Source organism: Idiotropiscis lumnitzeri, chromosome 2 (assembly GCF_059441095.1).
Source record: "Idiotropiscis lumnitzeri isolate Australia: NSW breed Sydney's pygmy pipehorse chromosome 2, RoL_Ilum_1.0, whole genome shotgun sequence".
NCBI classification, from domain to species: domain Eukaryota; kingdom Metazoa; phylum Chordata; class Actinopteri; order Syngnathiformes; family Syngnathidae; genus Idiotropiscis; species Idiotropiscis lumnitzeri.
The window spans coordinates 126829-150593 of record NC_142392.1 but is presented as its reverse complement, the minus strand read 5'-3'; the positions used below and the strand labels follow the sequence as shown (position 1 = coordinate 150593).

At 52.9% G+C, this 23765-nt stretch overlaps 5 protein-coding genes across 18 annotated transcripts; 4 read left to right on the top strand and 1 right to left on the bottom strand.

Moving 5' to 3' along the window:
- Positions 1–2863, top strand: gpr19 (G protein-coupled receptor 19). 2 transcript variants are annotated; one of them, XM_088287495.1, is made up of 3 exons: positions 1–142; positions 436–558; positions 1222–2863. In XM_088287495.1, exons 1-3 carry the CDS (start codon positions 119–121, stop codon positions 2518–2520), a joined length of 1446 nt encoding a protein of 481 aa, XP_088143621.1. In that variant the 5' UTR covers positions 1–118; the 3' UTR covers positions 2521–2863. The 2 variants fall into 2 exon arrangements, with proteins under 2 accessions (XP_088143621.1, XP_088143622.1); XM_088287496.1 differs by having other exon boundaries at positions 87–142; positions 331–558.
- Positions 2864–3729: 866 nt separating this feature from the next.
- crebl2 (cAMP responsive element binding protein-like 2) lies at positions 3730–4747 on the bottom strand. 2 transcript variants are annotated; one of them, XM_088287509.1, is made up of 4 exons: positions 4591–4712; positions 4231–4431; positions 4005–4157; positions 3730–3912 (listed from the first exon to the last, which is right to left on the bottom strand). In XM_088287509.1, exons 1-3 carry the CDS (start codon positions 4606–4608, stop codon positions 4008–4010), a joined length of 369 nt encoding a protein of 122 aa, XP_088143635.1. In that variant the 5' UTR covers positions 4609–4712; the 3' UTR covers positions 3730–3912; positions 4005–4007. The 2 variants fall into 2 exon arrangements, with proteins under 2 accessions (XP_088143635.1, XP_088143634.1); XM_088287508.1 differs by having other exon boundaries at positions 3730–4157; positions 4591–4747.
- A 179-nt stretch (positions 4748–4926) lies between these two features.
- dusp16 (dual specificity phosphatase 16) lies at positions 4927–8705 on the top strand. Of its 2 annotated transcripts, none has more exons than XM_088287490.1 (7): positions 4927–6148; positions 6244–6558; positions 6665–6803; positions 6911–7089; positions 7176–7335; positions 7417–7540; positions 7612–8705. In XM_088287490.1, exons 2-7 carry the CDS (start codon positions 6286–6288, stop codon positions 8333–8335), a joined length of 1599 nt encoding a protein of 532 aa, XP_088143616.1. In that variant the 5' UTR covers positions 4927–6148; positions 6244–6285; the 3' UTR covers positions 8336–8705. The 2 variants fall into 2 exon arrangements, with proteins under 2 accessions (XP_088143616.1, XP_088143618.1); XM_088287492.1 differs by having other exon boundaries at positions 4932–5949.
- A 107-nt stretch (positions 8706–8812) lies between these two features.
- On the top strand, positions 8813–20687 carry eps8a (EGFR pathway substrate 8a, signaling adaptor). Of its 2 annotated transcripts, none has more exons than XM_088287486.1 (24): positions 8813–9942; positions 10976–11055; positions 12206–12267; positions 12486–12536; positions 12604–12671; positions 12751–12912; positions 13577–13726; positions 13798–13880; positions 14264–14379; positions 14470–14528; positions 14980–15103; positions 15174–15262; positions 15451–15525; positions 15599–15711; positions 15816–15984; positions 16097–16176; positions 16270–16360; positions 16428–16571; positions 16737–16772; positions 17709–17732; positions 17803–18016; positions 18249–18438; positions 18704–18836; positions 19292–20687. In XM_088287486.1, the coding sequence occupies exons 2-24, from the start codon at positions 10994–10996 to the stop codon at positions 19379–19381; spliced, it is 2385 nt and encodes a 794-aa protein (XP_088143612.1). In that variant the 5' UTR covers positions 8813–9942; positions 10976–10993; the 3' UTR covers positions 19382–20687. The 2 variants fall into 2 exon arrangements, with proteins under 2 accessions (XP_088143612.1, XP_088143610.1); XM_088287484.1 differs by having other exon boundaries at positions 15599–15747.
- Positions 20688–20784: 97 nt separating this feature from the next.
- LOC148340995 (uncharacterized) lies at positions 20785–23725 on the top strand. 10 transcript variants are annotated; one of them, XM_088287498.1, is made up of 5 exons: positions 20785–21469; positions 21655–21760; positions 21834–21982; positions 22384–22528; positions 22976–23725. In XM_088287498.1, the coding sequence occupies exons 1-5, from the start codon at positions 21040–21042 to the stop codon at positions 23031–23033; spliced, it is 888 nt and encodes a 295-aa protein (XP_088143624.1). In that variant the 5' UTR covers positions 20785–21039; the 3' UTR covers positions 23034–23725. The 10 variants fall into 10 exon arrangements, with proteins under 10 accessions (XP_088143624.1, XP_088143623.1, XP_088143627.1 ...); XM_088287502.1 differs by having other exon boundaries at positions 20797–21109; XM_088287503.1 differs by having other exon boundaries at positions 20800–21109; positions 21668–21760.
- Positions 23726–23765: the final 40 nt, after the last annotated feature.

Genomic DNA, 23765 nt, shown 5'->3' with positions numbered 1-23765 from the left:
AGCCGACAAAAAGTGATCGACAGGCAAGTCATGTGACGTAAACCCGCCTCCCACATCAACCCCTGTGCTGGTTGCCATGGCGATGGCCCGCTGCTGCTGATGTTGCCACGGTTACGACATGCTGAACAGCGACTCTTTTCATGTAAGCGACCACTCAATATGTGTATATATAGATATCTCTCTGCCCCCAACCATGTGCATATATATCGATTGCGTCTATATACGACGTGCGTGTGCGCGTGCGTGTTGAAATGCTAGAAATAATTCTACCGTAGATGTGATGAATTGTGTTTCGTGTAAAAGATTTGGGAGGGTGTTCCTTGTTGCAAGGGGGGGGCTGGGTGGCGCCCGTCACACATGACTTGGTACGGCCCAGGAACCCTCATCATCTTCATCTTCATCTTCCTCCTCCTCTCGTGAACGACGCGCACACAGACGTTATGGACACCCGGTCGCATCCTCCTCCTCCTCTTCGTCATCTTCATCTCCTACATTGAGCGCGTCATCGATCATCAGCTGCTTGCATCGTCGTGCGACCGCTCGGCGCCTCGCTGGGAGGTATGTGCGTGCGTGCGTGCGTGTGTGTGTGCGCTCCAGTGTTGGCCTGATGTGCACAACCTTGCAGAGGGTGCTGAGGTTTTGCCTTCTTGCCTAATTGATGAGACTTAATCGTTGATTGCAAACGGGTCTGCGCAGGGGGCGGGGCTCACCCCGTCACGAGTGCCCCCCCCCCCCAAAAAAAACCCACTTCCTGTTCACTTCATGCGTTATTAGCTTTTAGCCTGCTAAGCGATGTGGGAATTAGACAGATTGTGAGATGTTTTTTCAGGGCCAATCGTGACGATGGTTGTCTATTCTTTTGCTATCAAAGGGAAAATATTGGCACCAAAAAATGTCACCACTTAACTTGATCAAAACGCCTTAAAGCCTCCCCTTTGCAAAATTAATTTTCAGATGTGTGAGTAATAGCACTGAGGGTGAGAACAGAACCGTCAAAGGAAAAGGTCTTTGCTCACGCTTCTCGAAAGCTTAAAAGAAAGTATTTGTTACTCTGAATCGGTTTGCACGAAATAATTTTTGTCCTGTTATGGATTTGAAAAAAAAAAAAAATACGGTATGAGACAATTTGACCCTATTGTTCTATTATCCGTTGCCTGTAGCCTTGCGATCTCTAGCATGTTAGCATGCTAACGCTAATGCTAATGTGTGTGTGTGTGTTAGATGGTGTACACGTGGGCCAATACAGCGGCCATGGAGCGTTCGCTCTTCGCGCCGGCCTTCTCCTACCTGGCATCCTTCAACTATTCGCAGACGGAGAACGGTACCGCGGCGCCCTCCGGCATCCCCGCGAGGCCCCCCCTCGGCCGCCAAAGTCCGCCCCCGGCCGTCGGGCCCAACGCCACGTGGCCTTGGGCGCGGCCGGCGGAGGATGGGCTGACGTCGGGAGAGGTGGCGGCCTTGGCGCTCGTGTTCGCCGTCCTGTGGCTGGTTTCCGTCCTGGGCAATGCGCTGGTATGTCTGGTGATCCACCGCAGCCGCCGCACGCAGTCCACCACCAACTACTTTGTGGTGGCCATTGCCTGCACTGACCTGCTTCTGAGTGTGGGCAGCGCCCCCCTGGTGCTGGTGCAGGTGGCGTGGGGACGCTGGCCACTGAGCGCGGCGGCGTGCGCGGCGGCCCGCTACGTGCAGCACCTTTGCCCCGGCGTGCAGGTGTACGTCCTGCTGTCCATCTCGGTGGACCGCTTCTACACCATCGTGTACCCGCTCAGCTTCAAGGTGTCCCGCGAGAAGGCCAAGAAAATGATCCTGGCATCGTGTTTGCTGGACGCTGCTCTGGTGGCGCCGTGCCTCTTCTTCTACAGCTCCACGTCGGCCGATGACCACCACTGCCACTTGTTCCTGCCCGATAGCCGCGGCGGCGTCTGTTACGCCGCCGCCCACCTCCTTCTTGGCTTCGCTCTCCCAGCGGGGCTCATTGTGTCCTTCTACCAGCGGGTGGTCCGCCACATCTGGAGGTTTGGCACCGATGGCCACACGGTGCGGCGTACTTTGAACACGGTTCCTCGGACCAAGGTGAAGACCATCAAGATGTTCCTGGTGCTCAACTGGCTCTTCTTCTTGACGTGGACGCCCTTCTACCTAGCGCAGCTGTGGCACCCGCGGGAGGTGGCGGCACCACCGGCAGCGGAGGGCGGGCAGCGGCGGAGGCTGCTCTTTTTCGCCGCCATCGCGTGGATCTCCTTCAGCTCGGCCGCCTCCAAGCCCACCTTGTACTCCATCTACAATGCTAACTTCCGACGTGGCATGCGGGAAACCTTCTGCATGTCTTCCATCAAGTGTTACCGTAGCAACGCCTACACGATCACCGCCAGCTCTCGATTGGCCAAGAAGAACTGCGTGGGTGTGGTCGACATGCCTGTCAATGTCCAGGACGCCGCGTGCGAAACTTTTGAGCGTGGCACCAAAGACGACAAGAAACTGGCCTGGAGCGCCAGCGCTCACAACACTTTTGTGTAGCCAAAGCAGGAGTTGGCAAACTTTGGAATATTTGCCGCCAGCTCGTTTGCGTCTCAGCCCATCAATAATGGTACGCTAATTTGTGCGACTGGTGAGAGTATTTGAAAGATTGGCTGTTAGCGTTATTAAAAAAATATATATATATATTGAAGGATAATTGTTTACAAGGACCAAAAAAAAAAAAAAGCATGTCAAATGCTTTATTTATTTTTTTTACTTTGAATGCCACAATGCCTTGACTTTGGCGTGTCCCAAACGAGCTTTCATGACTTCTAAAGATGCCGATTACTTTTTGGGACCGATTGCCTCGTATGGTTTTTCTATTAAAACTGTTACAAATGCATCTTCAAGTCTGAGTCAGGTGTGATGTCACGTGGCGGCCATTTTGCCGACAGCGTTCGAGATGGCGCCATTTGTGAGACTCGTGTGCCGTGCAAAATGGTTTGCCTTAACTTTGTCTTTGATTTCTTTCCTTGATGCTTTTGAGGGTCTTCCGCAGCCTTGCTAGCATTTAGCTCACTTGTTTGTTAGCGTTGAGACACGCTAATTGGCAAAGCGAGCGTTGCCGTTTCAATTGAACGTTGGCATCAATGAAAGCATGTTGAGGTTCTCCAGTTCCATGTTGACAAACGTGAATGAATGGTCGCTGAGGAAGATGAACAGAATTTATTTTTGCAGGATCAGACTCAGATGACAATGATTCCCTTTCAATCAGCCCGCCAATGAAGAGAAACCGCTTGGGAGCAGCTTCCTGTCGGCAGCGAACGGCCTGGCTGGCTGGGGAAACTTTTGGCGCAAGGTATGTCCAACATTTCTTGACGCAAGTTCCAATCTAACAAGTTAGCGTGCCCAACGCTTGTTGCTTCCCATCGGCAAGTCAAAGCAAAGACTTTGGTGGCCCGTCTGCCTCGCGTTTGGAGTTGCGCGCCTCCAATCAGAAGCGTCCCGACTTTGTGGGATTTGCGGGTGCGTTGACGGCCCGAAACTAGCCGCCAAAACCGGGACCGGGGCATCCCCAGATACGACGGCTTTTGTTTCCATTGAGGTTTTTTCCCGCGAATGCAACACAGACACTTTATTGCTTATCTGACATGCTTCATTTTCATCGGATGGCGACATTTTGAATGGATACGTCGCTAAAGGTCACTCGTAGGTCACCAAGAGATTTTACGTCATTGCAACCTCCGATTTCACTCGACTCAACAAGTGTGGAGTTGATTATTTTTATTGTTCATTTTGTCTGACTTCAAGAAGAGCGCAGTGACAAGACTTGAGAAGCGCTGTTGCAAGTCGCTTCGACATGGAGATGCAGCCGTGTTCGTCCCGCAACCGGCTGGCGTTCTGGCGGCGTCTCACCTCTCAGTCAGCTGAGATGACCTCGGCCGGATGAAACTGAAAGTTTGCAAAGTCAAGACTCAGGAGGACAACATTGTGTCCTCGACGTGAGGCGGGGAAGGATTTTAGCAACGGTGGCAGCCGCTCACTCGTCAGACGTTGCTTTGGTTCTTGGCACTCTTGGCCGTTTTAACGCCGCTTCCTCCAGTGGCGGGGCCTCGGTGCAGATCGTCGGCCGTCAGCAGAGCTTTGATCTCCGAGGGAATCTTGCCCCGGTCCATGGCCGAGCACCACTGCTTATACTGCAAGCAAACGCGCAACACCGGCATGAAGGCGAAGGTTCGGCGCCGAGCCCGGCCGGTTCTTGGCGCTCACCATGTCCAGCTCCTCCCTGAGTGCGCAGATGGCCCTCTCCTTGCTGGAGACCAGCTCCTCCAGGTACTGGTAGCGCAACTTCTTCCTGGCGCGGCACTCCCTGGCACTCTGGCGACTACGCTCCAGTTTGGCCTTCAGGTCGATCTTGGCCGGCTTGCGGCCGCGCTTGCCGGGTTTCTTGGCTTTGCCCGCCGTCAGCATCTGTACACGATGTCAAAAACGTGACGAAAGCCTCACAAAACGTGACGTAAGCGCGTTCGCGGACGACTCGAAGGTCGCAGTTAGCGACGATTATGTAGGCACGCCTTCGTCCTTTCCGCTATTATGTGACAAACATGTCCGCGGTTCGGCTCGGCTCACCTTGTTGTTTTCGTCCATGTCGGATTGTTTGCGAGCTTTTAGGCAGCTCGCTCGCCTCGGCTTCGCTTTCGCTCGAACTCGCACGTCCGCCTCTCGGATCGCGTCAAGAGAACGAGAAGAAGCTAGCAAACAAGACGACAGTACGGACATATTAAAGCATGGACTGACACAACGCCCCCTCGCGGCTGAAGCCAGAAGGCAGCCATCTTACGTTGCCTGCGTTGCTGACAACTTTCATTATTTCGCTGAAAACACTACGATGCGCGTATGGACAAACGGCAGCCTCTCAAAGACCCAGCTTCGTCGTTTTTCTTGACCACTCAGTGTATTGTAGCGTAATATTGTGAATTGTGTACCCAGAGGTTAAGTTGACATTTGCTGGGAATTGGTCACGATGTCCTTTGCTTTCATGATATTTTTGATGGCTCACACGATGCAGGCGAATCTTGAAGCAGCACTAAGAGATCTACCTTAAAAAGAGAAAATCAAAGATTCAAAATGTAGTGCTTTTCACGGGCTTATTGGTACAACCGAATGCCGTACGCGATAGGATTTTTGCCGTACAGACAGAAAATAACGTGAAAACGCCGCGGAGAAATGAATCTATTCAGGTTAGGAAGGCTTCGAGATTGGAAACGTAAGATGGCCGTCGATGACTTCACTCCTCCCGATCGCGAGTAAGCGTCAAGGGCAGTCCATCATATGTATCTATCTGTGAGCAGGCGACCTCCAGAACCTCGCTGAAGACGTCACACACCACGCCCCCTCTTCTTGCGCGTCACAAAAAAACAAAGTTCGCTGAGAGGTTGCAGCACACCCGAAAACAGAAATGCTCGTAGTTAGCGAGATTGCAACAATTGACATTTTTTACGCATACTTCGAGTTTCTAGAGGCTTTTTGTTCCTGGACTTGTTTCTAAGTTTGCTTGATACTGGAGGCAGGATCACTGTCAAAGTGGCTTTTTGAGTCCCAATAACATTTTGCAGACGCAAATTAATGAGTAAAATTAATCTTGAACATGGTTCCGTGAAACAAAAGAGAAAACTGAAAAAAAAAGGAAGCGTAATGTCAAAATTGCTGATATCTTTTCATTCAGAGTCTGCGAGTATGTGTCTGTACGTTTTTGGAATTTTTTTTTTTTTTTTAATTTTGCGCCTGCGCCTTTAAGTCTCCAGCTTGTCGGGATGACGTTATGCTTTTCTTTTCTCCGCCATGACCTCATCGCCTGTGGCCACGGACAAACTTTGGACGAACATATAACGAAAGTAAAACGTTCAACGTGGTCGGCAACAGTTCGAGTCCAACTCCTCCTGGTCTTCGAACGGTCCTCGATCCACTTTGACGTCGAATGATCGAGCGGTGCGTCGCTACATTTACTCGCGTTTCGCCCAATACGTCAACGAGTGGACGACGTGTGGTGACGTCACGACAACTTGCCTGAACTCGTGCTTTTTGGGATAGCACGAATACTTTATTGGAACCCGATCCAAACGCACTGTTTAACTTTGACACTTGGCTTATCAGCTAGTTAGCTACTCGGCTAACGTCATCTCAACACGTATGCAACATGATTGATGCTTCGTTATGCTTTTCCGGCCTTCACTCGTCAATATTCACTGAAGTAAGCCTTTTTTTTCGTCGCATTTGTTCAAGGATGTCTCATGTGTGACGTCAGCGTCGTGATGCCGTCGTGACATGGCAGAGGCTCGTTTGGCGGCGGGCACGCTGAGGCCCGACGGGGTGCGCCCCCTGGCGGCAGAGGTGCTGGCTGGTCTACTGGAGCGGACTCACGGGGTCACAGGTAACGAGGTCAGCATGCTGCTGGTCGACAGCCGACCCTTCGTGGACTTCAATGCGTCGCACATTGCTACTGCGGTCAACGCCAACGCATCCAAGCTGCTCAAGCGGCGGCTGCAACAGGACAAAATTCACGTCAAAGACATCCTGCGGCATGCCACCGCAAAGCAGGTCATAAGCGGGTTTGAAATTGCTCACTCCAAAGGCGCCTCTCGTCCTCGTCCGCCTCATCTTGCTTTGTGCGGCTCACGACACTTTGCACTTTGCGTTTGTGCAGTTGGCGCTGGAGGCGGACCTGCGGGTGGTGGTCTACGATGAGAACTCTTGGGATTCGTCCGCTCTGCGTCGTGACGCCTTTGCCAGCGTCCTGCTGCTCAAGCTCCAGCCGCACTTCCCGTCCGTGGAGCTGCTGGCCGGTGAGTCGTGCCGCCGGCGCCCATCAGGCTCGCAAGAGGCTGGGAAGTTTCGGGAGCACACGAACACACACGCACACGCTAACTTGTTTTGTTGTGCGCACGCTCAGGCGGCTTTTCTGAGTTTTCCCGCCAATTTGCGTGCCTATGTGAGGGGAAGCAGACGGCATTGGCGCCGCGCCCGCCATCCCAGTCGTCGTCACCGCCGCCGCCGCCGGCCGCTGCCGCGGGGCCAACCCGCATCCTGCCGCACTTGTACCTGGGCTGCCAGCGCGACGTCCTCAACAAGGTAGCGACACTCGTCGTCTGTTGATGATGTCACAGGTCACCCGATGTAAGGCACACGTGTCTGCGTGTTGCCTATGTTGGTCACAGGAAGCGATGCAACGCAACGCCATCGCCTACGTGCTGAACGCTAGCAACACGTGCCCCAAACCGGACTTCATACCCGACTCGCACTTCCTGAGGGTTCCCGTCAACGACGGCTTCTGCGACAAGATTCTGCCGTGGTTGGACGCCTCGCTCGACTTCATCGGTCAGCAAGCCGTCACGTGACTCGGTCCACATCGTGCCGCTCGCACGCTTTTGATGTGCGTGCTGCGTGCGTGCGTTTCAGAGGAGGCCAAGGCATCGGACGCGTGCGTGCTGGTCCACTGCCTGGCGGGGATCTCGCGCTCGGCCACCATCGCCATCGCGTACATCATGAAGCGGATGGACATGTCTCTGGACGAGGCATACAGGTCGCTGTCCCCTGGCGACGCCCCCCGGGCTTGGCTCACCACCCACCTGACTCTCTGTTGTCCGTCTGCAGGTTCGTGAAGGAGAAGAGGCCCAGCATCTCTCCCAACTTCAACTTCCTGGGTCAGCTGCTGGACTTCGAGAAGACGATCTCCCGAGACGAGCGGCACGAGGTCCCGGCCGACCGGCGCCGACCGGCGCCGCCCGACGAGCGTCCGCTGGCACGAGCCCTGGGCGGCCTTCGTCTGGAGGACGCGGCCCGCCCCAAGCGCCGCTTCTCGCTGGACTTTAAGACGTGCGGCGAGGCGGGCGCGACGGGCGCGACGGGGGATGGCGCCTCCGAGTCGGCCTGTCAGTTTTCCCCCGTGGTGGAGGTCTCCGAGCAAAGTCCAGACAAGGAGGAGGAGTGCGGACGGGCGCCTGCGCCTGCAGCGTCCGGCTTCCCTTTTGGACTGGCGCGCTGCCAGCAGCGTTCTTCCGGACCCGGCGGCACCCTCAAAGGGTGGAAATCGGACACCCTGCCGGGACCGTCTCCGCCCACACTGGGGGGTCGCCATTGCCTCTCCTCCTTCTATTCTACGGCGGCAGCGGCGTACGTTTGCGGCCACGGGGCGGAGGCGGTGCGACGCCGGGGACGGCCGCCGCTGTCCAACCGTGGAGACTCACGCAGGAGTTGGCACGAGGAGAGCAACTTTGAGAAGACGAGAAGTGGTCACGGCTGGACTGAAAACGAATTGGCCAAGGTGGCCGCGCGAGACCGCTTCTCTGCCAGCTTGGAGCTTATTCGCGTGTCTTAACTCAAAGGCGACGCACGCTCGGCCGAGTGTGTTAGGATGTTTTGCCCGATGTCTTTTGCGTGTGCGTGCGATTGTGATCGTGTAGCTCGGGTTGACATTGAAACAACATTGAAGTCATGACTTAATATCCAATCAAATTGTCCGTGTGCTGTATGACGTCCATTCAAGTGATTGCTAGCTCTGATCCATAACGTGATGGGTTTCCCTCTCAAGCGTCCGAGTGGATTTATGGGGAGGGATTTAGCGAAATGCATTCAGAGAGGAAAATGCGGAGTTTAAATTTAGAATGTTGATTATGTAATAATGAAAACAAATGTTTTGTTTGAATCCAAAAACCTGATTATTCGATTCCAAACTGACTTGAGTTGGATTCAAACGAGCCAGCTGCGTGGAATAGTCAGCAGTCAAGAGCAACTTCGGTAGGCAGAGTGATCGTCTTCCAACTCACGTTGGAGGTTGGATCCATGTGGAAGTGTCCTCCTTGAGCAAGACATCCCACCTGCTGATGTTGCGTCATTAGCATGCCAATGCTTTGAGTAGCGAACGTAGAAAAGTGCTCGAGATCTGCTCGCCAGTCAAAACTGGGAAATGTTGGCTTGTCACGATCCGCCTTTCAGTCATGATGCCGTGCGAATTGCCTTGCAGCCTGCACTCCGGGACTCAATGACTCACGTGGTGTCGGACGAACTGAACCGCCTTCGCCGTCGTGAGGAGCCGGCAGAGGCGGCGTGAGGATGCTTCGGCTTCCGCTCATGTTGTGAGCTGCGAACGCGACAAGTGAGACGCACGCGTGCGCACGCACACACATACACGACGTTGTTAATTGCAAGGGTGGTTATTTTATTTGGAAACCTGTTACGTGACGACATGACAACTTGTTGAAAGCAGCAAAGGCAAAGAGATGCTGACGACATCTTCAAAACTTTTTTTTGCCCCCATCTGAAATCCAACTTTAGAAGTGGCCTTGTCGTCTTCACGAACAGTTTCATAGCAAAAAATATTGGAAGCCACTAAAATTCAGACCGACCGTTTTCGGCCTTTTGATGCGTATCGCAATCTACCTTTTATTTTTTTTTTCGAAAAACGACGACCGGTAAATTTGGAATTTGGTCGACGCCAGGTAATGTTTTTTTTAATGTTGCAACATCGCCACGTGACTGCAGGGGGCGCTGCTCAGCATCAGCAACTTAAATAGCATAGCGGAGGTGATATTCTGCTTGTGACGCAGAATCTTGTTTGTTCTTGTCCACGTTTACAGGTTCGAAGGTTGCTGTGCGCACGCACATATATAAACCAGGAAACAAAGGGCACTTGTCCACAAACGCACTTTACTTTCTTTCCCGCTCTCGCTGTCAATTGTGTTGTGAGGACTTCCTGTTGTAGCCTCTTTGTCCCGCCCCCCCGTCAGGTGTCGCGTGTGTGTTGAGGAGCTTAAGCGATCTGCGAGGCGACCTCCCCCAAGGAGGATTTTCTGCGGCAGCCGCGCGACTTTCCCAACGTCCCTGTCGGCGGTTTTTTTATTTATTTATTTATTTTTTTTAGCTCTCGCCGTTTTGTCAAATGTCGCTACTCACGTGACACGTCCCGCTGCCCAACTGCTGTCCAAGGTCAGTGACCTCGCCGCGTCCGGATGATCAACAATACACACTCGCCAACCAAATGCTAACACGCACAATTCATTTTTGCCAGATTGGGCCTGGTGTCATGTACGCGCACACGCACGCACTGTAACGTGACTTTGGCGTCATTAAGTTTTACTGTTCGCTTCCGAATTTTGAAACATTGCTCAGTCGTCACTTCTGAGACACACTCACGCGCACACACATACACTAAGCCGTGCGTGCTTGTGTAGTTAAACGATTGTGAGCGGGTGTGTGTATTTGTGTGTTTGTGTACAAATCTTCTTATCTTCTTAATTGGTTGTTGTTGCCTGTGCAACAGCTGTTGTGTTGTCTCCACTCCAAGACCAAGCTTCCGTGCAGTCGTGCCATTGAAAACAGGAAAGGGGAGGGGCTAGAAGAAGACTTTGATCATTAATGCACATGGCCCGCCAATCACTGGACTGACACACGCGCGCACACACAGCCCGTAACATGTTTTGTTGAGGCGTCAGTTAGCATGACGACTTTTCCAAGTCCGCGTTTGTGTGAGGCTGCGGTGCTGAACGTCTCCTTGGTAACTGGATGCACAAGGAGGGCAGGGGCGGCATGCTGAGTCCAGTGCGTGCCCGCGAGCGCGTGCGCGGGTGTTGTTCTCCTTTTTTTCTTCCTGTTTGTGCAGCGTTATTAATTGATTCTGAGAATATTTGGGAACACTGGGCAAGTTTGCGTCTCTTGTCGTCTGGCTTGTCTGTTGCCATGGATACCAAACTTAAAATGGACGCCTGGCCGGCTGAATAAATGAAGAAGCCACGACAGCTGTGGGCAAAGTCATCGCACTCCATGACGTCATTACACTTGCATTACGTATTGTGACACTTTCACTGCAGTCGTTTCACATGATCACACTTTAACGTTGATGTCACAAATTGTTTTTTTTTTTGCTCAGATGACACTTTCATGTTGGCGTACTGGCATGAAACTGTTTCAATGGTCATTTCTTCTTTTGAATGGATGAATTATTGCGTGTTTGTCTTTTCAGTTGTTCATCGCCGACGGGATGAATGGCAATGAGACGCCTGCCTTCGCCGCATCCATCTTTGGCTCCTCCTCCTCCACCAAGTCAGTCTTACTTGGCTCCTGTTAGTGTTGGCTTTGTGTGCCAGTCCTTGATGATCATGTTGAATGCTAACGCTAGCAGCATCTGTAAACGAAAGTTTGCGTGATACGCGCAGGCGTATATGCCAACTCGAGCCGCTCGTTGTGCTAAAAACCGCCGATGCTCGCCACGTTGACCCGAGATGCCAAAGCTGATCGTCAAGCCGCTAATTCCATCAAGCCCACATGACCCATGCTGACACACTCGATCCGATGGCCGGGTCATGACCTGGACCCGGATCATGACTTGTACGACCGGATCCGAGACCGAGACGTGGACTGCGACCTGAACCTTGACCTTTGACCTTGACTTGCACCTGTTCCTGTACAATTACTTTGCCCCAGCCCTGGAGGCCACCACTTCAGACCAGGTGTCTGAAGCGGCAGTCCTCGAGGGGCCGCATTCCTGCGGGTTTTCAAAAAACATTTCCCACCTGCCTCACCCGATTCAAATGATCAGCTCACCTCAACTACTCGATCCGGATCATTTGAATCGGGTTTCTTGCAGGAGGAAAGCTAAAATAAAACATGCAGAAAAGTGGCCCTCGAGGACCGGTGTTTGACAGCCCTCCTTTTTGACCCTGACCTTGGACCTGACCCAAATAAAATCCTGGATCTGGCAGTTGCAGTCCTACGTTCTGGCCCTGGACTCCGGGCGTAGACCAGAGCTGTATGGAGCTTTTATTTTGAAAGTTGTTCCTTTTTTTTCGTGAGGTCGCAAGCAAGAACTTCAAATTATGTCTGACGTGTTTGCATCTAAGTGACATTTTTACTATTTTCAAAAAATGATAACAGTGCTCTGAAATGCTTGCGACATTTTTATTTCCTGCACGATGGAGAGAAGAGGGCCAAGCATTGCAGGTTTTTAAAAATTTTTTTTTTTTTTTTCCTTTTGTGGACTTGGATTCACCCCGACGACAACCAAGAACTTGATCTCGACCTCGCCAGACTTAAAACCTGGCCTGGATCTGAATCCCAGACCGTGAGATTGAGCTTGACTTTAAAACCCTAAAAGATGGCCCCCACTTGAGTCTCGATGACCACTCTTTTATTTTGCTAATAGAAGAGCAAGATGAAAATAACGTTGATGACAACTCGATTGTGTGTGCGACAGCGGCCGTGACGCTCCCGAAGCTCCCCTGGCTAAAGCCAAGTCTCATGCCAAAGCCGGCGTTGGTGAGTTTGCTTCACACGACGAGAACGTTCAATCGTGTTCCTCGAGGGCCGATCATTTGAACGAGGAGAGATGGAAAAGGGACAGGACAGCGGCCCTCGAGGAACGGGATTGACGACCCCATGTTGTGGATGACGATCGGCGATACGTGATGACGGCTGTTGCCTGTGACTGCTAACGACCAAAAGAGTGATTGACTATTTGGAACGTTTGTCGACAGGAAGCGATCAAGTTTATTTCCTGCACACGTCGTCCAGACATCGCAAGAAAAGTGAGTGTGTGTGTGTGTGTTGTGACGGAAGTAGACTTGCTGACGTGTGTGTGTGTGTGTGTGTCAGGGCAGAGGAAAGCGGGGTGCACGGGCAGCATCAACGGCCACACAGACACGTCTCGGTACCAAGTGGAGGTCGGTGTCCGTCCGTCCGTCCGTCCTCTTTGTTTTCTCTGGTCCGTTGGTCACGGAGGCGTCGGCCTTCTGGCTGCAGCACCTGAGCACGTTGGTGTTGGATCGCAAAGCCGGCCTGCTGACGGTGGAGGACGGCGTGCGACGACTGCGGCTCTTGGACGCCAAAGGGAAAATTTGGACGCAGGACATGCTGCTGCAAGTCCACCGCGACACCGTCAGCCTCGTGGACTCGGACTCCAAGGTCAGTCGGCGGCGACTTGGAGCTCTCTTGTGTGTGCTTATCCTGATTCTTCTTCTTGTTCTGGTTGTTGTTGGGTTTTTTTTCTTTTCTGATGCACCTTTCTTCTTTTCATGCTTGTTCTTCTTTGTCTCGCCCAAAATCCCGAGAGTCTCCTCGGGCTTCACAAGGTCACATTTTCCAAATATTTGCGGCATCGCCCGGTCGAAGTAAAAAGTGCAAAATCCCAAACGGATGGAAGGAGTTTTCGGACGACGTGACGCCGTCCATTTTCAGATTCTCCTCCGTGCACGTGATCTTGTCCCGCCGTGGCGTGCGAAATTCATCCTTGCTGCAGCAGATTGATGTCGTTTTTAGCAAAGCTCCTCTTGTCTTTCCTTTTGGGGTCTTCTTCCGATTTTCAAATTTTTCCAATCTTCCAACTTTTCTTGTGCTTCGGCTCTTCTTCTTCTCATCCGTCCTCTTCTTGTTCTGACAATTTTTCTTCTGCTTTTTGTTTTTCTTGTTCTTCGTCTTCTGAACTTTTATTTTTTTGGGGGGGGTTGTCTTCTTGTAGTTTATCTTCTTATTGTTGTGCCAGTTCTTTATTCCTTCTTTTTTTCTAGCGATTGCTCAATTATTCCTTGTTGCCGTCTACGTCCTTGGACTTGGTGTTTGTGTGTTTCAGTGCGAGCTGGAAGTGTTCCCGCTGAGTTCGGTGCAGCAGTGCCAAGCGGTGATGAACGCGTGCAGCTTTGACTCCATCTTGGCGCTGGTGTGCAAAGAGGCGGGCCAGAACAAGGCGGACCTTCACCTCTTCCAGTGCGACCACATCAAGGTGAGGCAGCGTGAGCGCGGGCGGCTGAGTGCCAAGCCATCCGTCTAAGCCGTGCGTGCGTGCGTGCGTAGGCCCACCTGATCCACGCCGACATCCAGAGCGCCCTGACGGATGCCAAAGGAGCAAAACCCAAGAAAAGGCCCGACGTCCTCAAGTAAGTCCCGCCTGCCAGCCAGTTGCGGATGCCTCGCTTTTCAAGCCCAAGTCCGATCTCAGTCCGATCAAATTTCTGCTCGCTCCTCTGTGAGAAGACCGCGACCACGACCACGACGATGACGGGTAGGCGAGTGACCTCACGGCCGCAGAAAGTGCGCGGGAAATTCAAAGCTTGCAAGAAAGTCCATTTTTGATGGCAAAGCCGCCTTCCATACACAAGCCAACGTAAAAATTGTCAACACATGCAGAAGTTTTGTGAAATGTTTTTCAAATTTGCTTGTGCATAGTCGCTACGTTGTTCAACCCACGTTCAGCGTCGATAATTGAAAATCATTCTTGTGCGATTTCACGAGAAAAGCTGACTGACGTGTGTGCTTGCAGGATGATCCTGCAGAGCGACGGCGAAATCCCGCCGCCTCCCGCCGCTCCCGCCCCGGAACCGCCGACGGCTCCCAAGGACGGCGAGAGCCGCACCGACGCCCGGTCGGACCTCAACGGTGAGTGACGTCGCCAAAAGCGAAGCGAGCTCGCCGCCGTCACCGCCCGCCAAACGGGAAGCGAGCTCATCGCCGCACCTTTGCACGCAGGTGAACGGCAGACATCGCCGTCGGAGGACGGGACGGCGGCCGTTGTGGACCGCGACGTGGTAAGAGGAAAACAATTACCAATGTCACGCAGAATGGCGAACAACGGCGGGCTCGTGCGCCTCAGCGTTTGCAATCTCGGCTGGACTTTTGCCTCCCACCTTCCAAAAACATGCTAGCGCGCTAGCCGTTAGCCGCTTGAAGCCCTGAAATTGTCCACTGGCAGGAACGCACGCTTGTCAACACGTGCGCGGTTGCAAAGTTTTCCGATGAAGCGATTTGACACCGATGAGAAATTGCAAATTGCAAAGGGAGGAAAACAAAAGGCGGCAAGCTTGTCATGTCGCCGACGCCGTTCGGTCGCACACACTCAATTCGGTCCGGTTGTCGTACGAGGAAGTCGATGTCAATGAATCGATGTGCGTTCGCCATTTGGAAACGGCGATTCCGTGAGTTGCTAAAAGGCTTCAGCCGTGGCGACCGGTCCGTTGCCTGTCCGCTTGTGTTGCTCAGCAAATCCTGAACCACCTCCTGGACGACATCGAGGCGTTCATCGGCCAACTGCAGAAAGCGGCCGAGGCGTGCGGTCAGCTGGCCCGGCGGAAGAAAAACAAAAAGAACAAGAGAAGTCGCGGAGGTGGCGCAAACACAAATGCTCGCTCGCTGACGCCGTGGCCGCCCACGCCAACTTTGTCTTTGTTCTCCAGAGGGTGTCCTGACGCTGCGCTCCCGACCGCCCGCCCACCCGCACTTCCTCGACTGCCTGCGGAAATTCAAGTTTGCCTTCAACCAACTGGTGAGGCCAAACGGCCGGCGCACGCGACACCGCCCAGCGCCGGCCGCGTATTCACACAAGCTCAATGATTGACGGATGCCAAAGCAGTGTCGTCCGGGCAATTGGCTCCCAAATGAGTGACGGCTGCCGGGGCACGGTTGTCATGGCAACTGGTGATTGACAGCCGCCGGTTGACGTCCGCTCCACAGGGCAAACTGAACGGTCACATTCAGAACCCGAGCGCGGACGAGCTTCTCCATTTCCTGTTCACCCCCCTGAGAATGGTACGACCCGTCCCGCCTCGGCCGCCAAACGGGAAGCCTGGGTAACGTCTCCGCCTCCTTTTTCCAACCGCAGGTGGTCCTCGCGTCGGGTGGCGCCGAAGTGGCCCGCAGTGTGACGGTCCCGCTGCTCACCCGCGACGCCATCGAGCTGCTGCACGCCGCCGGCACGGCCGAGGAGCGCCGCCTGTGGGTCACGCTGGGGGACGGATGGACCAAGTGCAGGTCGCCATCCTCGCGTGGCCACCTGCCGCTTGTCCGTGCGTGCGCTGACATTAACCGACGGCGTGTAGGTTGGAGTGGCCGAAGGATCGGTACTTCCCGCCGTGCCCGCTGGTGTTCGCCGACGGTTGGGAGCCTCCCGCGTCGCCGCCGGCGCCGGCCTCGCGACGGCTGACGGGATGCGCGGCCGACGGCGCTCGCGACGCAAGGCGGGAAGTCGTCACATCACGCTCGGAGGAGGTGAGACGCCGCTGACGTTCCCGAAGTTGAACGTCAACGTGATGCCGGCGGTGACGTCATCGCGCCGCCATGACATCACTTCCCGAAGCCCGGCGGCCTTTTTGTCTTCCAGGCACCTCTGCGACCGCTCGACACCCACGGAGCAATTTTGGAGGACGACGTCGCGCCTGAGCACGGAGTCGAACCCCAAGCGTGAGTGCCGCGAAGCCCGGAGGCCCGGCGCCGTGAAAACGGAACGGGTGATTTCCTCGGCCTGACGGACGGCTTTTTTTTTTTTTTTTTCAGGAGGCAAAGCAAACACTTTGCTAAATCCAAATACGACTTTGTGGCGAGGAACAACACGGAGCTGTCGGTGCTCAAGGACGAGCTGGTGGAGGTGCGGCCCCCGGTGACCCCGCCCCCAACCGTCGAGCCTTTTGTACCATCGTTCTCCCATCCGTCAGGTTCTGGACGACAGGAAGCAGTGGTGGAAGGTCCGAAACGGTGACGGCTCGCTTGGCTACGTGCCAAACAACATCCTGGAGGCCGCGGCGCCCGCCGTCGACATGACCGGCCGCGGGGAGGCCGTCTACAGTCACACCATACAGGTGCGCCCCTCCCTCAAGCGTGTCACACGCCTGCACCAAATTCAGATGACCGCAGGTATGCTGCAATCGGCGAGACGTGCGTCACATGACCACGTGTGACACGAGTGTTGTCACATGACCGCACCCTCACTCACGCTTTTCCCCGTGACTTTTTTGTTTGTGAAGCTCATGATGCCGCGGAAGGAGTTTGCGATGTTCAAGGTAGGGTGGTGTGTTGCGAGAGGGGCGGGGTCAGCGGTCGCTTTGCTTTGCTTTTAAAAGCCTCACCACACCAATCCGACGTCGTCCGTCGTGGCCACCTGTCGCCACGTCGGACCGGCAAACGACCAAAGAACGCACCGCAAAATCCGACTAGCAAAAAGCCAATCGCTGTGCTCATTTAATCCGACAGCTCGACGCGATTCTAAACGTTGAATCGGGTGAACACACCCCCGACACGCCAACAACGCCTCTGACTTTCCGATGGCTGACCTTGTCCTGGTGTGTTGAGCCCTTTAAAAGGTCACCCGCACATTTGCTACCAGACATACTTACGTGTCCGACTCGTGTGTGTGTGTGTGTTTGAAATCAGGCTGGGCGCCTTTTTTTTTTTTAAATGAAGTTTATCCATCAGGGGATTTTCTGAAAATGTTTTGCATAACTTCTGTTGTTCAAAGCTGGTGTGCTCCTTTTGAAGAGTAACAACATAGCGTCGCTCGTTTGAAAATGAGCGTTGACTCCGTTTTTTTGAGAAGCACATGTGATGACAATGTAAATCTGCTAGCGCACGGTGCTTTCAAAAGAAACGTCACAAAAATTGGATTTTGCGACTACTAACTTTGTTGTAGGCGTCGTGCGTGCTCCACACTGCCCCCCAGAGGCGCAGTTGTGCAACAACAGGCACAGCACAAAACCAAAACGTCTGTTTGCCTTCATTTCCACCGGCCAAGATTAATTGTGGTTTTGACCAAAATCTTCCGAGACTCGTAAAATGAAAAAAGTATTTCTTCTCTTATTTCTGTGGAAATGAGATGATTGAGATGCGATGTCGCCCAGCCCTTTTGTCGTGGTTGTTTGCTAGCTTAAGGCTAAGACTAGGAACCCAACTGAGGAGAGAGTTAGCTTTTGTTTTTCGCTGTTTTTGTGCGCGGTCCGCAGCAATTACTGGGAGAGCTCAACGAGGTAACCTTTCACCCTTGCACGTTCAATTTTGAGCGTCCCGCCCGCTCATCGGCTCCTTCCGGCCCCTCAGAAGCAGACCGGCGCCAGGACAGAAAAGCTTGCCGCCAAAGTCGTCTCCGTCCCGCCTCCCCCGCCCTCGCACCCCGCCGGCCCCCCCGTGCTGCCGGCCGCCATGAAAGCCGCAGAGATGGATGCCGGCGCCACGTGCTCCGTGAGACCCCGCGACAGTACGGCTGCCGCCGATGGCGACCACGCCGGAGGAGGCGCCAGGACCTCCGCTAACCGTGAGTACTCGTTGGTCAACGGCGTGCGGATATCGCGCCTCGTCGTTGGCAAGTCTTCCTTTAGGGACTGTCTTGAAACGACTTGATGCGCTTCCATAAGACAGCAAATTGTCGTTGGTGGCTTTTCCCGGCCGACGCATGGCAAGATCCTCGCTCAAGTTGAATTCCTCATTTTGCTTTGAATGTTCACTCGTTTGGGTCTGCCTGCGCGTGTCTCCAAACTTGTGACCAGGCAGGAAGTCCACCATGGAGGAAGTCCAGGACGAGCTCCTGCAGCGCTTGACGATGGGTCGCAGCGCCCACAAGCGCCTCGCCGTTCCGTTGCGTCACGCCGCCGCCAGCATTCCCGGCGTCAGCATCACGTACGAGTCGTCGCCCGACGACGTGCGCGGCTGGCTAGAGGCCAAAGGTTTCAGTCCTGTGTGAGTAGGAGGCGACCGGCGCGTCGCAATTTGCCATTTGAGTGCCGCGGCCGTCTTTTGGCTAAGTTCAACTCGCTTTATTCCTGTGGCTGTGCGCTTCAAAAAGAAACGTCGTCCATTCCAGAAAAGCGCAAAGAGAACGAAGGCGGCGCGTTGACCGGCTCAACGCCACGCATGCGGCGTCTCGTTGACGTTGCGATGTCGCGGCCGTTTTGCTCGGGAATCTAAGACGTGTTTAGCGTGACCGCCGGTCGTTTGCACGCAGGACCGTCGGGAGTCTCGGCGTGCTGACGGGGGCGCAGCTGTTCTCGCTCAACAAGGACGAGCTGAAGACGGTGTGCCCCGACGACGGCGCCCGCGTCTTCAGCCAGGTCACGGTGCAGAAGGCCGCGCTCGAGGTAAGACCTTTGACCTCGCACTTGACTTGCGACTCGGACGGCGGGACCGAGCTGCTTGCGCGAGTCTCGACGCAATTGGACGCTCGTTGCTTCAACTTGACGCCGCCGCCGCCGCTGTCACCGTGTGATCTTTTCAGGTCTTCTTCTGAGCCTCCTCTCATCTTCTTCATGGCTTCGTTCAGGTATCCTCTTCTTCTTTCAGTAGCCCCGCCCCTCCCTGGATGCCCCGCCCTGCCGTCCTGTAGCGCTCCCCTCGTCGCAGCTCTTGTCCTCGCTGTCCAAATAACCAAATGGCTTTTTGCTCAGCCTAGAAATTGGACTCGAGCGTTCCCGATGTCGAATTGTTCCTCTCCGTTGTCCTGGCGTTCCCTCTCTCGTCCACGTTGCTGATGCTGTGACTTGCTCTAATCGAGTTGCTCTTGTTGTTCCACCTCTGGCTGACCTTGCGCCGTCAGCGCCAGTCTGGCTCGGAGCTGCAGGAGGTCATGAGGAGGCGTCAGGCGATCGTGGCGGCCAGCGCGGGCGACTCGGGGGTGGAGTCTTGACAAAGGCCCCGCCTACTGAGAGTCTTCTGACTTCCTTCCTCCCTCACTTCCCGGCTTGCGTCCTTCCACTTTTCCTCGCCTGGCGGCGCTTCCTGCTCAGGCGGACTACCATTCTTGCTGGAGCTCCTGCGTCGGCGCCGTTGAAAGCAAACGCGGAATGTTGCCAATTGCACGACGCCGTCATTAGCGTTAGCCAAAAAGAAGAAGCCATCTCACAGCAAATAATGTTAGCATCGCTATGTAGCCGCTAATTGTCACGACGTAACACTTGAAATCACGGTCGGGGAAAATGAATTGAAATTGGGGCGGCGAAACAATTTAGCATCGACTAACGCTTTTTTTTTTGGGGTAACCAGGCCCACACTGGCTTGTAACTTAAAACTTTTGGGGCACACAAAGTAAGTCGACTCACCAAAGCCCGCCTCTTTTCACACAGATGGGCCTCACGAGCACCGCCCCTCAAATAGGTTAGGCCGCCTCCTCTTTCTGCGTTTGTATCCTTACTTCTTTGTTTTGAGTTCAAACATTGGTTGGCAAAGCACCTAACTGGCCTCAAGTTTGTCAGCAACAAAAAACATTCTACAATAATACAGTCCACCTCCGCATACTCAAAGTTGTTTTCACATTTTGGTGCGCGTGTGTACGCACGCACACACTGGAATGTGGGAGGAAACGGGGAAAAAAAAAACTTTGCAGGGACGGGGAGAACATACAAACTCCAAAATTTGTCTGGCGCCGAAATGTTAGTGGTGTCGTTTCTGCTGGATGCAAACATGTCAAAGCATGTAAACGAGTGCATGACGAGTTAAAAAAAAAAAATGAGATGACATTGAGTTGATGAGACAATTCCATGGCGGGAAACGAAGGCTGACGAGTGCAAAAGTAGTTTGCACTGCACGGTGCCGTTTTCGTATCAACATGCGCATGATGCAAAGAGATCATCATCATCATCAAGCCTAGCTTGTGCATCGTCCAATAAAAACAAGCGATTCCAGCTCGTGCACTCGAAAAGACTTTGAATGGGCGTGCGAGACGTCGAAGCGACACGAAAACTGTCAAAGAAAATGTGAGTGGCCTGCTGCTGCCGTCACGTTTGTGTTTGTGCTCAAGACACAAATGAGACCTTTAAATCACGGGTGTCCAACTCGTGGGCCGGGGGCCAATTTTGGGTATCAACCACTTCATGTCTTGTGCTGCAATTCCAAAACTGATCATTGTTTGAAAAAGTTGAGATAATTGTAAGCTTTTCTTTTTTGTGACCGATCCCCTTTTAAAATAAACGTCACATTAGAGACTTTTGACTGGCCTCTGACTTCAAAGCAAGTTTTTCCATCGGAAGGAAACCAAACCTACAATGTGGCCCGTGACCGATGTCATTTGGACGTTTGCATTCTTAAAACGGCCGTCACATTTCGGTTTGTTTGTACACACGGAAAAGTGACCGTGCTTGGCTTGTGCACGCATGCGCGTTCTACCGCGCGCCTCAACAGGAGCAGTCGTTACTCGTTATGTTCACGGTCTCGAAGTTGGACAGGCGCACGCGCACGCGCAACAACACAGTCCCACTCTGTCAGAACCGTTGACGCCCCCAGACAGGAAGATCCGCAGCTGAGAGGCAACTCATTCATAATAAAAAAGTCTTCAAGTGCTTCACATGGATGAGAAGCAAAGGCGAGAAGACGACGAGGCAGCCAACAACCGACGATGCAAATGGACGCCGGGCACAAGGTCGGTTTGGTTCATTCTTTCAAGTTCAAAGTATTCACGGAGAGTTTGCGATTGTTGTCGTGACAAATCGGAGCACGCGGCAGCAAGAAGGTGACAAACATGTTGGGAGTCGTCACAAGCACTTTTTCACAAACTGCACAAGAAAACAAGTCAGCATTCTCAGTGATTTATGGAATCGGAAGTTGTTTTGTCACAGTGACCATGGCGCCGCTCGCGCACGGTGCCATGGTCACTGTCTTGTTTGTGAGGGTGTGCACGAGTCTTCTCGTCATCACCTCGGAGAAGTCTCAAGTCATTCGGTGACACTCGATCTGGTGTGGGAAACGGCTGCCACCGCTCGGAGGTCAGCGGGGACTGCAGGTGAGCGGGAAGGATGATGTCACGCATTCGCCAAGTGCGCGTGAGTGAGAGGCAGGTCACATGTCAGTCAGCACAGCCACCGGAAAGGTGTGCTTAGAAAATGAGAACATGCGCGCGTTTGCCACTGGCGACGTGGTGGTGATCGTGTGCGTCACATTTTCTTTTCTCATCCCGCGCTCTTCCAGTTTTTCCCATCAGCAAAAGGCTCCACCGTGCACAGCCAACACCCAGGGAAGGAAGGAAGAAGAAACGCAGCAGGTGGCGAACAGGAGCCGTTCTCTGCTGGAAGAGGTCGGCCCCCTCGGCCACCGTCAACAGGCCTCCTGCACGTGCTGCACGTTGAGCTCATGTGTGCGTGTTGCAGCTGGCGTCCATCCACGACCATCTCGAAAAGTCTTTGCGTCTCCGCGAGCAACGAGCGCGGCAGGAGGACGTTCTCGGCCGACGAGAATGCGCACGCGCATGCATGTGGCGCAACCTTGACTTCCTGCGTCTCAGCCAGCAGCTCGCCAAGTACGCACATCACACGTGTGTGTTCTTCTAGGCCACGTGTGTCAAACTCAAGGCCCGGGGGCCAGATGTGGCCCGCGACCTCATTTTATGTGGCCCGCAAAGGGAAGATCATGTGCTTCAACTTGCTGCTTCTAGCACATTTTCGTCACTTTTAACAACCTCTAATCTCGTTGCACACTTGAGTACAATGACCAGAAAGGGATTTCTAATTGTAATCTAATATGAGATATTGCCATTTATTACTGGCTTTTGATTTCAAAACTAGCTTTGTATCAATGTGTTGTGTGTAAGTGATAATGTAAGGTGATTTATATGAGTTCGCAGTCATAGCGGCCCTCTGAGGGAAACCAGAACCACGATGTGGCCCGTTCACAAAAATGACTTTGACACCTCTGTTCTAGGCCGTGGGTCACCAGCTACTTCCGGAAGTTCCCCGTGCACATCTACTGCCTTCCGGTCCAGCCAGCCGATCGCAGCGCTCGGAAATTGGGCGGAGAGAAGACGACTGGAAGAGGCGGGGCTGCACAGTGACACGGTTCCCTACAGGTGATCTACATGAATGTGCTGAGGGTTTTTTTCCCCCCAGGCTCAAGCCACTCTCCCCCTCATTGTGAATGGTTAAGAGTCTGTCTTTCTTTTTTTTCTAAGATTGAGCGCTAAACAGTCAACCGCCATGTTTCTCGTTCTGTCTCATAGTTTTTTTTTCTTTGGACGGCTTGTAAATGGGAAATCAAATTTCATTTTTTTTTCTTTTTTGGCCAATAAAGTTCATTCTGATTCCGATACACACATCAAGAATCCATTCGGCCAACGCGACTTTTGATTCAAAGTCAAACTACAAGACTTGTTAAATACGTCATGTGAAGTCGTGATTGGTTGCAAAATAAAGGAACCACACTGTTGTCTTCCTTTTTTTTTTTTGTGATGACGAGCCATGCATGAAGGTCACATTGATAACTGGTTCATTTCATATTTGTATTCCCTGTTGCAAAGGTTCGTAGGTCCTCGCTCCCCCAATCAACGCCAAAGTCGTTTTCACACCAACATATGAAGGAGCATTTCATTCCTTTTTTTCGGAGCGTCTCAATTGTAAAGGCGAGGTGAGGTGTGAGGGCCGAGCGACGAGGACCTTTCAGGGGCTCGCGTCAATCGAGTGACGTCAGATTTCTCCTCTGCGGAAGTTGTGCAGATCGTCGATGTTGACCTTTGAAAATGGGCGTGAAAATGCATGTTTGGGTTATTGATCATTTTAGTTTGATGGATGGATGAATATATTTTGCTGAGTGATTGTTCTATTTGGGGCTTGTTCATGATACCGAGAAAACTTGAAAAGGGAACCAAACTTGGTGTAAGGTTTGCCCTGCCAATTTGCAAATTAATTTGGCCACCTCAACGCAATTTAAAATGTTTTTGAGTGTTTTTTTGCAGTCACATTTAGCGTAATGCATAAGCAACATTTCTGCGTTTTTTTTTTTTTTTTTTTACATATACGAGTTATACCAAACGTGCACATTGGGGGCGGAGACGTGCTTGGGACTGACCAATCTCTCGCCTTTGCATCTGCAAAGTTATCAAATGTAACTGTTGATCTTGGACTTGAATTGAATCCCATTTGTACCATGAAACATAAAGTGGACATTTGTCGTGATTTGAATACTTCTCAAACGCGCCAATGACATCATCTTTAGAAGATGTTTCCATGAAATGACATCAAGGAATGAGCGTCTCAATTCTCCCAATAAAATATTTGTACCTCCTCCGTTCTTGCATCTTCGTCAATCTC

Bases quoted from the DNA above. Each gene is read 5' to 3' on its own strand.
- gpr19 (XM_088287495.1), top strand. From the start codon at position 119: ATGCTGAACAGCGACTCTTTTCAT. The intron at 143-435 runs GTAAGCGACCAC...ACGCGCACACAG, and splicing joins TGAACAGCGACTCTTTTCAT to ACGTTATGGACACCCGGTCG. The intron at 559-1,221 runs GTATGTGCGTGC...TGTGTGTGTTAG, and splicing joins GCTCGGCGCCTCGCTGGGAG to ATGGTGTACACGTGGGCCAA.
- crebl2 (XM_088287508.1), bottom strand. From the start codon at position 4,740: ATGTCCGTACTGTCGTCTTGTTTGCTAGCTTCTTCTCGTTCTCTTGAC. The intron at 4,432-4,590 runs GTGAGCCGAGCC...CATCGTGTACAG, and splicing joins ACATGGACGAAAACAACAAG to ATGCTGACGGCGGGCAAAGC. The intron at 4,158-4,230 runs GTGAGCGCCAAG...GTTTGCTTGCAG, and splicing joins TCAGGGAGGAGCTGGACATG to TATAAGCAGTGGTGCTCGGC.
- dusp16 (XM_088287490.1), top strand. From the start codon at position 6,286: ATGGCAGAGGCTCGTTTGGCGGCGGGCACGCTGAGGCCCGACGGGGTG. The intron at 6,559-6,664 runs GTCATAAGCGGG...GCGTTTGTGCAG, and splicing joins GGCATGCCACCGCAAAGCAG to TTGGCGCTGGAGGCGGACCT. The intron at 7,090-7,175 runs GTAGCGACACTC...TGTTGGTCACAG, and splicing joins AGCGCGACGTCCTCAACAAG to GAAGCGATGCAACGCAACGC.
- eps8a (XM_088287484.1), top strand. From the start codon at position 10,994: ATGAATGGCAATGAGACGCCTGCCTTCGCCGCATCCATCTTTGGCTCC. The intron at 15,263-15,450 runs GTGAGGCCAAAC...TCCGCTCCACAG, and splicing joins AGTTTGCCTTCAACCAACTG to GGCAAACTGAACGGTCACAT. The intron at 18,439-18,703 runs GTGAGTAGGAGG...GTTTGCACGCAG, and splicing joins GCCAAAGGTTTCAGTCCTGT to GACCGTCGGGAGTCTCGGCG.
- LOC148340995 (XM_088287497.1), top strand. From the start codon at position 21,040: ATGAGAAGCAAAGGCGAGAAGACGACGAGGCAGCCAACAACCGACGAT. The intron at 21,983-22,383 runs GTACGCACATCA...CCTCTGTTCTAG, and splicing joins CTCAGCCAGCAGCTCGCCAA to GCCGTGGGTCACCAGCTACT. The intron at 22,529-22,975 runs GTGATCTACATG...CCTGTTGCAAAG, and splicing joins AGTGACACGGTTCCCTACAG to GTTCGTAGGTCCTCGCTCCC.